The 11,396-nt window shown below is 50.1% G+C and overlaps 1 protein-coding gene across 1 annotated transcript in view; it reads left to right on the top strand.

The window, feature by feature from the left end:
* The first annotated feature begins 10,546 nt into the window (after window positions 1-10,546).
* PDGFB (platelet derived growth factor subunit B) overlaps window positions 10,547-11,396 on the top strand; it is a 17,183-nt gene continuing 16,333 nt past the window's right edge. The window contains exon 1 of the mRNA XM_026065048.1: window positions 10,547-11,396. Within this exon, the coding sequence (XP_025920833.1) occupies window positions 11,309-11,396 (88 nt within the window). The 5' untranslated portion in view covers window positions 10,547-11,308.

Here is an 11,396-nt window from a genome sequence, read left to right as displayed (position 1 = left end):
ATCCCTTGTTAGCTGCTTCAGTGGAAAGGACAAGGTCTGATTGGACCTTGGAGCATGAGTCCTTTCTCAAACCCTGGAACTGCGGCTGTTCCTGCCCATAAATGTGAGGAATCATCTCCTGCTGCCCTCCCAAATGTCTTGGCAGATTAGGGGGGAAAAAAAGGATGTCTGCTCCTTTATAACCTCTGGACCTTAGGAACTAGGGCTATCAGTCCAGCATCTTTCCTCAAACCCTGATGGAGCAGGGGAAGAAAAGTAGTACCTTTATCGAATTGACACAAGGAAAAGAAGAAGAAAACAAAATGGTTTACACATTTTAGTCACATTTTAATCAAAGGTGTGAACAGGAGACTGTATCCCCTTGCCTTGCCTCAGGCCTATGAATGCATGCACTGTGTTAGAAAATCCTAATGCAGAGATGACGGTCCTCTGCCAGTGTTTGCAGCACCCACAGTGAGGCAAGCAGCCCCTGCGGTCCACGCAGCCCCCATCTGGGCAGTGCAAGACTGCAGGAAGTTCAAGGACCACATTCGTTCTGGGTGAGGTCAGGAGAGTTGCCCTGGGGGAGGGCATTGAACCAATGCACGGGGAAGCTCTAGTCTTTGGATGCAGAAGGTAAAGATCCACTAGTTGGACTGGGTTTCAAGTCCAGAGAGAACTTGAGAGGGCTAGTATTTTGGAAAAAAAAAATCTTTTTTTTTTTAACAGACCATGAAACAGCTGATATAAATATATATTAAGTATATATATACACATACATATGTGTGTGTATATATATGTGTGTGTGTGTGTGTGTGTGTGTGTGTATTATATATATGAAGCATATGATTTGCTCAGATGAAGTATATTTTGAGAGTGATTGTCCATTGTGTTCAGTGGAGCCAGCAGCTGTATTTTCATTTGGTAGTAGATGGCCAGGCACCTGGGGGCTCTGGACCCAACAGGTAAAGTCACCTCTGTGTGACTGGGGTCACACTACCTGGGGGAAGGTTTTGTGCTGTGGATGCCAGGCCATGGCTGCATTTCTCCCAGGTCCAGCCCAGCTCCAGCTACCACAGCAGGGAACAGGGGTGACTAATGCAGTGGGACTCCTTCAGGGCTGGTTGAGCCAACCCTGCTCTGGGCTGTGCTGCAAAGAGTCCCCTGAGGTTGTATATGGAGTCATTTTGGACCCAGATTAGGTTAGCAGCCCCAGCCAGGCTGGATCCAAGGGCCTGGTGGAGACGTGAGGGTATATCTATACCACGTTCTCCTCCTTTATCTGTGTTTTTCTATTCTCAGAGGTATCTCAGCCCTCCCTCTGCCCAAGATAATGGAGAGCCAGCTGAAATGGCATTTTAAACCCTTGGCTCCACTTACCAACAATCAGACAAAGCAAAGAGGCAGGATGGGAGAAACTGGCTTTCTGGAAACTTCTGTCTGATGGAGAGGGGTCACACCCCCTTCAACAGAGATCAGAGTCGGGGGTCATTTTGCATCTGCCTTTAATGAAGAATGGTGGGAAGGGAAATTTAGCTCCGATGAGCTAATTAAATATATATATAATTTCCACTCTGTTACCAAGAAAAAAAAAAAAGCCTTGGAGCAGCTGCTAGGTCATTGTTTGTGAATTTAAAAATAAAAGTTTCTTGGCATAGTTTGCAGAGATGGAGGCAGTTTGTTGCACTGTCATTCTAGAGAGAAAGGGTGAGAGAGTGAAGGAAGGATGAGGCCTGGCAAGGATCATTCAGCTTGACTACGTGTTGCTCAGGTGTGTCTTGGCTTTCGAGCCACTTTTCCCTCTGGCTGGCTTAGGTAATCAGTATCCTGCCCAGATGGTAAGCCTCACCAGGGACAGATTTATGGGCCCCACGCCCTGAAGAGCTGGGAATGTCCTGCCCCAGGGTGGCTAATGGTTGTCAGGGCCCTGAGTGCAGTGGTGAGCCATAACGGCCCCAGCTGGCCACCCCCGGGACCCTCTGCCCATGGGCCCAGGGGCTCCATTTCAGCTCAGGCCAGGCACTTGCTTCTGGCCTGAGCTATACTGTGGTTTGCAGTATGATCCCAACCCAACTCCCAGTTCCCTGTGCCCTGTCCCCGCACTGTAACTTGCCCTGGCTCTCGCGCTGCCATCCTGCCCCAGCTCCATGTCCCTGCCGCAGCTGTAAGTCACCCAACCAGCTGCAGCCAGGGCACTTCATGAGCAGTAGGCCTTCAAGCCCAGACCCCTGTAACGTGTGGGAATACGCCCTGATGGTTGTCAGGATGCTGAGTGCGTTAATGGGCTTTAACTGTCCCAACCAGCCTCACCTGGGACTTGCATTCACACATCCTCTGCTCATGGCTCAGGAGCTCCATCTAACCTGAGCTGTGTTGCAGGGGCACCCATGCCCGCTCCTGTCTCCTGCTCTCCTGACTTGCCGGCTGGTCTTTCTAGCTGGACTCCAGACCCATACTGTAGGTACCTTCATCTCTGGTCCTGTCTCTGCCCCTGCTCAGGGACTAGGAGATCAGAGGGATCACCGCCTGGGCTAGGGTCACCCTTGGCTCCTGGTGTGTCCTCTCCTGTAAAGCAGTCCTGCTCTTGCTGCTTCCTGGCAACGGCAGCCACCCAGTCCATGGTAGGAGGCCTCATCTCCAGTGGCCTCAATGCTGATTTTTCCCTCCCCACCCTGCTGTGTCCATTAGCCTGATGCTTTCTGGCAGCAGCTGCATGTGAAACAGACCTGAACTTTTCCATTCCCCACTCTCTGGCGTTACCAGTCGTTCCTAGCAGGGAATGGGCATTAAACTCGCTATCTGCCAGCAAGCCGCTCCTTGTTCTTCCCTTCACTTCTTGAGACCCACCTGCCATTTCCATTGGCCGAGAGGGAGGGGAAGGGGGCCATTCCCCCCTGCCCCAGCCCCATGCAGCTTCTCTACCCCTTCACRTGATACTGGCCGTGGCTGCTGCTGCTTTCTTCCTCCTCTGCTCCTTGTGAGCATCCTGAGTTGCTCCTTCCCCCCTCCTGTCCCATCAGTAGCTGTCATGCTTGGCGTGCTGTCCTTGGCACGTGAAAGCGTCATTCCAAAGAGCCTGCCCCCAGTTTCTTGGCAAAAGGGAAATAAAGAAAAGAGACTCGCAATTCCCCCCCGCCAGATTTCRCAGCCAGGGAAAGAGAGCGAAGCGTGGGAGGGCCTGGCTGGCTTCAAAGCCCTGCTCCGCCTGCTCACCGATGCAGCCACAAACCCGGGGAGGGTCGGAGAAGGGTCTTGGGAAACACTGCTCAAAGCAGAAGGAGGGCTGGAGAAGGTTTCCTTGCTTTTGAGGAAGACCTCCAGCCTGTCTAACTGGATGCCACTATCAGAATGGACCTCTGCACCTCCAGAGAGTCCAGGGCTGTGTTGACAAGTTCCAGTTAGCTCTGAGTATCCATTGCCTTGCAGAAAATACTGCTGGCCCACACTCCCCTTTCCACTGACACTAAGCAGTATTGCCAATACTCACAATCTAGGTTTTATTCCCCTCCAGGAACAAGATAGAAAGGCTTCCTGCATGTGCACTTAAGACAAGTCTGTTTGTCAAGAGGTGTTGGCTCCCTCCTCACTGTGGTTATGGGAAGGCCTTTTTGTTTAAAGAGGAAAACAAATGAATAGATTCCCCTGACACCCAGCCTTATCAGGCATGAACCCAAGGGAGTCCCTTGTTTAAACATCAGGAGTACATTGCTGGCTAACACCCCCCCTCTCCCTCCCTCTCTTGCTTTTTTTTTTGGTTGTGTTGGTTTTTTTTTTTGTCTGCCTCTATTTGCTTTTTCTGAGCTGCTTTCTTCTTGGCTGACCTGCTCTGGGGGAGTGGGAAGGCGGTGTTGTATGTGAGGGTCCTACAGACAGGGAGTGGTTGCAGGGGCTGGTTGCAAGCGGGGAGGCATTTTTCATGGCAGAGCTGTGTCTGGAGCCAAGGGTGGCAATAGCTGAGGGTGCTGCGAGCAGGCTGAAATGTGTGGACAGACTTTTCAGAGCACGGTAGGGCCAGGACACAAACAGACAGAAGTGGGAGAGAAAGGTCCCACTCTCTTGACCTCCAGTTTCACTCTCATCCATGCATACATAAGCCGGTGAGGCAAAAACTGTGTGCTCTCTCCATCCCTCTATTATGAAAATAGAGGCTAGAGTCAAACTACTTGGAATTCCCCATGTCTCATCACTGGGGAGACCTGAGGAGACGGGGTCGTGCTGGTGATCTCACCCCACCAGAAAGCTTTCTGTGCACAAGGCTAGTGAGCAACGAAGAGGGACGCAGGGCAGGAGGAGGGGTCATGAGCAGGAAACCAAGAACACATCAGACACTATATTTAGATCCTTTTTATTCAGCTCAGACAATATTCCTTGATTTCTCATTGTTCAGGAGAGGGCAGAGGGCAGGGGATCTATTGAAAGGCTTTGTCCTGAGAGATGCCACTTTGTCTGGGTTTACGGGGGTGGGTGGAGGAGCTGCACATTAGGCCGGTCAGGCACATGTGAGGGGTGGGTGTCCTGCCTGGACTGCGCTGCTTGGTGGGCATCTCAGGATGGCCGAAGGGGCAGCCCTGGGACCCACAAAGCAAAGCTTGGGCGTCCCCTACCACCATCCACAGTAAAAGGGGTGCTAAGGACCAGCTCAAAGGCTGTGCCAGTGATCAGCGAGCGGCGCCTTTGCTTTGGGGCCAGTCCCCATGCAAGCGGGGTGTCAGGCACAGGGCGTGTAGGATAAATACACACCCGCTCTATATGTCTCGCTGCCTTTCCGGCATTGCAGCTCAAAGTCTATTTTTAAACTCCCTCCTTCATTACACATGCCGGCAGATAGCGACAGCCAGCCTCCTGCTCTATCAGAGGAGCTGCTCATGCACCCCAGGGTGCAGGGTATCCCCAACACTGTGTGGGGAGCACCCTGCCCGGGGACCGGGCAGGCTGCAGGCATCCACCCGCTCCTCACCCCTGCACTGGCTCGGGGCACGTAAGCTGCAGAGAAACCGGGATCTCGGTCTTTGTTCATGCTGCCAGGAACCAAGCCAGGCCGGCTCATGGCTACCATGGCACAAGGGTGCCAAAAGGTGTTTCTTCCCACTGCATTAATGGGATCACAGTTTTGCTCCGAGCCTGTGGCTTTCAGGAGCTGAGGTTCGGGTACAGTGTGACCAAATCCACCTGCCACCGGTGTCAGCACAACCAAACTGGTGCAGAAGGGAGGACCAGATCTCGGGGGTAACAGGCAGTGAGCGTGCCAGGGCAAACAGGACTTTCCACCTCCGGCTGGGCCTGCGCCCTGAACCCCAGCGAGCACCACTGAGAGCAGGTTTTGCTCTGCAACATGAGCAACGCTAGCAAGTGAGGGGAGGAAGAGCCGCTCGCTTTTGGTTTTCGACCCTCATCTTCATTTCACATCATGAGTCATGTTACGTTCTGAGCTGAGTAACTGCTGGGGCTATTTTTACTTTAGATCAGCAAGCTTCCTTCTTGCTGCTGCTGCTGTTGCTGCTCGCTGTGAACTCAGGGGTGAAGGATGGGGATACGGTGAGTGGCAGAGGCTGAGGGCACGGGAAGCAGTGTTTGGTGTGGTGTCGCTTGAGAGGGGGAATGCTCCCCACCCACTCAATTTGGAAACAAAAATAGTATAGGCCTATTCGAAAACAATAGATGACCTTTGACGTGTGGTGTATTCAGCCGCACATGCATACATATATATTTATTATACTGGGAGAGGGGAAGGGGGGAGGGAGACAAATTCCTTTCCAGTGCTATTCACCAGTCTGGAAAAATAAAGAAGGAAAGCAGAACATTTTTTCCTTTCATCAAAACAGGAAAGACGGGGGAATGGAGTGGGGAGCAGATCCATAGATATAATGGGTGGTTGCCAGAATACGGAAATTGTTCCCTTCTACTCTAAACTGGGGTGGGAGGGGGTTGAGGGAGAAATATATGGTAGCGTGAGCAGCGAAGGCTGCGTTGCCTTCTCCCCCACCCGGCACAGGAACGTGCATGAAAGCCCTGGTATATCAGTCCCCCCTGCTTTGCCCTCTCTCTTCGAATCCTGCTCAATTTACACATCCACAGAGATGACACAGAGTGACCTTGCCCTCCTGTGTAGGGCAACAAGCCATGCCCTGCACAAGCACTTTTCCTCTCCTGTGTCATCAAGGTCTGTGCTCTGCCCTTTGAATGCATCTGTGCACCCTTCCCCACCTTCCCACCTTTGCCAAATTTCCGCCAGGCTTGGGTGAAATGAGAGACGTGGTGAAGGGCAGGGGGAATCCCTCCGCCGGGGAGAGACAGGTGGTGGGAGGACTCCTGGGGGTGGCTTGGCAGGTTGCATCCAACGCCTGCTCGCCAGGTGACACCTTCTCCTTTTCCCCCCTCCGGAGTCAGTTCCTCCATGAGGGATTTACTCATCCCTAGAAAGCATTTACCCTGCCAGCTCCAGGGGCAAGACAGTGAATTTTGCAGGCCCTGGATGCCTGAAGCTCTGCCTTTCTCCAGCACCGCATATAAACACAACACTCCCTGCCTGTCTCTGTCTCCTTCCTTCGTTCTCTTCCCTGTTCCTCCTTTCTTTCTCCTTTAGACTAAACGGAGTCGTCAGGAAGTCAGTGCGACTCCTGTGGAAGTCTTTGGGCCATATGGTGTAAATGCAGGTCTAAGCATGTATGTTGACTCAGTTCTGATCACTTCGGTTGGGATAAAACCAATGTAAACAGGCCCCATGGTATAAAATGGATGCACTCGCAGAAAGGGCCTCCCAGTATAGACTAAGCATCAAACTTACTCTGCGTGCTTAATGTCAGCATGACAACTGCTCCCTTCCATTGACGGTTGTGGCAGCACCACAGAGTGGGCGTAGGGATTGCTCATCGTTCTCCTGAACTTAGATACCAGAGCAGTCGGAACACCTAAGTTAGATACCTTGAGTGGGCGGGCTGACTACAAGTTGGCTGTCAACACCTCCTAATTTCTTTCCATTGATTGGTTTTCAAACTAGGATTCATCATGGAGAGGCTGAGACATCTCTGCTGTTCAGACTGAGTCTTGCTTTCCATTGTAAGTTTTTCTTCCTGCTGTTTCACAATTTCCAAAAAAAAAAAAAAAAGGCGAAAAGGTATCACCCCTGGCAAACATGGCTTTGTGGAGGGTGGCTAGTAGATCATTTGCTCTACCAACATTTAAGATGAGGGGAGAGGTCTTGCAGCAAGGAATTGTGTATTGTGCTGGGACACATATTGCCCCACTCCCTAGTAATAAGGATATAATTGAGGAGATGAGTTCAACTGTTCACTTGTTAGAAAGCTATAGTGGTGGTGAAAGGGTTTTAATATGAAATGCTGTTACAGGCTCTTACGAAATTGCTGGGTTTTCCTGCGGTTTTTCTGAGGGGCTGTTGTCATCTGTCACACAGTTGCAACTGGACCGATCGTTTTTATGATCAAGCCACCTCACATAGCCTTGAAATATCTCCCCCACCATAATGCAATGGCAACACATACCTCAAACTCTTGTCCTGTGACATCTATGACACTGATACCCCAGCAGACCTCGGAAGTGGGGCTCTGCACCCACCCCGTAGGCCATGTGAGGGGAAGATAGAGTTGTCTGCCTTAGAGCTGGGAATTCGCAGGATAAATGACAAGCTAATTTCACAAAAGCAAGAGAATAAAAGGAACACCCGACAGGCTCAGGGCATAGTAATTTTAAGTGAGTGCAATTCTATTGAGCTCAATGCCAGTGAACTCAGTGGAGTGAGACTGGCACAGCCTGGATATAAATACCTCACTAGAGAAAAATCTGTCCATGTCTTAAAAACAGAAAGAACAGGGAAAAGCCACTGAAGCCTGAGCGGCTTAAATATTATTTTGCTCTATTTCCAGGTGGGGTCATAGGTAGATGATAAGTCAAATTCCAAACATCCTCTTCCTTGTCATCTAGAGATTCAATGGGAATTAGCTTTTTGCTTCTGATGTTGAGCTTCTAAAAATTGCTGAGCATCATCCATATGAAAATAAATAACACTATTTCTATCCCAGCTCACATGTAATGCAGCCGGATATTAAGAAAATACATAGTCCCCAAAAAGCAGATCCTGCAGCAGCTTTTGTCACTACCAAGCAACAAATTTGCAGCACTCCCGGCTAGCTTAATGCTGAGTCCTTCTCCTCTCTGATGATATATCTCCCTGCTGAGGAGTTTAATCAACCCTCCCACACGCAGGATGTTCTGTCCTGGCAAGGCAGCCACTATGGTGTGAGGGACCCCCTCCACAGCCTGAACACGGTGGCATGGAGGTGGTGGAGCTATGCCAATTTATTCTAGGGCAGAGATCCTTGAAGGGCACCTAAGCCTTCATTTACTCCTTCTGAACTTTAAACGTTTAATGGGTCATGTGCATTAGGGACCTAGTTGCTTCCAGCTCCCTCTAAACTTAATGGAGAGAAGGAAGGACTTCCAGAAGCGGGTTTGGCCGTCCCGAATTGTCAGCTTTCTTCCCACTGACTGCAGAGGAGACCAGAGCAACTTTTTTCCTTTGGCAGGTGCCATCTGGAGCAAGATGAGATGGACCTAGGCCCTTTTAAATCCTTTTTTTAGAGCCTCCTAGGGATTTCAGAAGGAATTTCAGCACCCAGTTAGACGTTAGCGTAGTAGCTGCACCCTGCTGAAGGATCGGAGTAGCGTTGTTGTCACATGAAATGGCTGATACACTGCTGGCAGGTCAGGATGGAGAATGAGGGGAATTCTAAGAGCATCTGGAGGTATTTGGGGTAGGACAGGGCTAGCACAGCTGGAGCATCTAAGGTGAAGTCCTGCTAAGGTCTCTGGTACTTTGGGGCGGGGGAAACAGAGCAAAGGTATGCATGGCATTACCACTTCCTCCCACTGGAGCTCCAAAACTGAGATGGAGCCACTTCAGGATTGTTTTGAGGGACTCCCAGGATACTCCTTACCACTCTACTTGTGCACCTCAGAGGGCCAGGGCTCTGGAGCCAGCATGGCTCTGACAAACTCTCCACCAGCGGGGAAATCTGCGCCTCTCTTCTTCTGGGCCAGGGTGAAGCGCTGGTGATACCCTGTACCCAAAAGCATCTTGCCCCACTACCTTATGTAGGGCCTGTCATTTTGCGCTTGAGTTACCCATCTCCTTGATGGGAGGAGCAGAAGACGTTGCTGTTGTGAGATAGAGGGCTATGGAGAGCTCCCCTTTCTGCTTGTGTCCGTGTGCTTTGTGACCAGCATCTGCATACATGAGACAAGAGTCAGGTCCAGGAGGTGTAACTAGCTAAGCTTGGAAGTRCTGTCAGATCCCTACTACAAAAAGGACATTTAGTGGGCTGCCTGCTGCTCTGTTCTGGCAGCTCCTCCTCATGCCTGGACACTTTGTATGGTGCATATGCGAACGCTGGTGCTAGACTGTGTGTTTAGGAGAGGGCCGATGCATGAGACTCATGAGCACCCAGATAGTCTAAGCGAGCATGTGTGATGCTGTGAGATGAGGCCGCTGGTGTGCAGGTGGGTGTGTGCATGTGAGAAAGGAAGAGAGAGGAGGAGAGTGAAGGAGAACACATGGACACCCAGGGACGTGTGAGTGAGAGCGTTCACACGTAGCTGTGCATGCAAGCGGTTGGAATAGAGAAGTGTGTGCACAGCATAGAAAAGCAGGGAAGATGGTTGGGATTCAGAGCGAAAGACTGCAGTGCATGACAGTGCAGGAATGTGCTGGTGTACAGGAGACTACACAGGCTGGTGCAGAAACCCCGTCACAGGTGCCTTGCAAGTGTGCAGCTGCAGCGAGGCATCACTCGCATGCACATGAGAGGGCGTGCGTACGCGTGTTTTTTCAATAGGATGTGACTCTTTCTTGAACTCACCTGTTAGCAGCCTTTCCCTGACCATCCCCCTCACCCCCAGCAAATAACTGCTGGCTTAATTTCCCTTCAGATGTTTATTACATTACGGAGATAATCGTGCAGCAAAATATCTCGCAGCGTCACAAGCAGCACCGGATTGTCTTGTAGCAACCTTTAAATTTCTCTGGCTTTTTTTCTGCTCGCAAAGAGATGTAAGATATTAAAGCCATCTCTCTCCTCGGAGCAAGTGTTGCAGTAGGGCAGGGAAGAGCACATGTTGAGCTTAGAAAAACAGGCTCCAGACGGGGCCAAAAAAMTAACTAACTAACTACTGTACTGGGAACTCCTCTCTTATCTTTTGCTCAGGAGGAAGGAATTTATCTCCCCACACTTCATGTAATATTAAAGCAACATCATATGGGATATTATAGCATTAGTCATTTTTAATTAATTAATCATTTTAATTAATACACTTTTATTTTGTCAGCAGAGAGTCGGTACTCCCTTACTAGATTTTTGCCTTGATACCCAGCCAAGAGGAGGATGGCAAGTTATGCTCCACCCATCTCCTTTAAAAAAGGAACAGCCCAAAGTGCCAGTCTAGTCTCTCTTTCAGCTTGCAGACTAAAATAAAGACCCATCAGCTCTCTCTCCTCCCATTAAATTTTACCTTTTCTTTTTTTTTTCTTCTTTTCCTGTTGCAACAGAGCACGGGAGGCAGCAGCAGCAGCAGCTCAGCTCTGAGACTTGTCAAGACTCAGCACACACACACATACACACAGAGTCCAGAGCAAAAACGTTTGCTCTCACCTGTCTCCAAAACCAAAGCAAACCTCACATCCAACCAAACTGCCAACGTTTTGCAAGAAAAGGCACCAAAGCCAGAATTTAATGTAAGGGGAAGATATTCAATTTACAGTACCAACTTTTCTCCATAAACAAAAAGACGTGAGGAAGAAAAAGAGCATTTTAAAAAGGAAACATTAAGGAAGAAGATTTTATTTTTGGATTTCATACAAAACTTTGGAAGCCTTTTTTGTTTGATTTCGTGCATTTTTTTCCTAAGAACATTGAGTCGCTGTTACCTGTTTGTAAAAGATTTAATATACATTTAAAAGAAGAAAATCAAGAGGAAAAATAGCATGTGGACCACCTAATAAAGGAAATACTGAAACATTTCTTGAGGCAAGAGGCATACAGACTCTGGATGCATATAATTTTGAGGGACTGCATTTCTTCTTTTTATCGTTCCTCCAGCCTTCCCGCTGGCTTATGAGATAGCAGAGAGACGGACAAGCCATCAAGAATTACTTCTATTCCCCCCTCCTTCCCCAAGAGCAACTCTGCCATCCGCAACCCCGGAGGAGAGCGCGCAACTTGGAGGGGGTAATGGGCGAGCGCGGCGCCCTGGGTGCCTGAGGCCGGGCTGCCGCGGGGCTGTCAGGAGGAAAGCGCTTCCCTCCCGCGGCTCTCCTTCAATGTGCCTGCAACCGGCGGGGCTCGAAGTCGGCATGAATTTCGGCGTGGTCTTCGCGTTCATCCTCTACCTGCCCCTGGCCCGCCTGG

This window comes from Apteryx rowi, unplaced genomic scaffold, assembly GCF_003343035.1.
Source record: "Apteryx rowi isolate R43461 unplaced genomic scaffold, aptRow1 scaffold_223, whole genome shotgun sequence".
In the NCBI taxonomy this organism is placed as follows: domain Eukaryota; kingdom Metazoa; phylum Chordata; class Aves; order Apterygiformes; family Apterygidae; genus Apteryx; species Apteryx rowi.
Note: the sequence above shows the minus strand (reverse complement) of the source record. Positions and strands in the feature narration are given on the sequence as shown.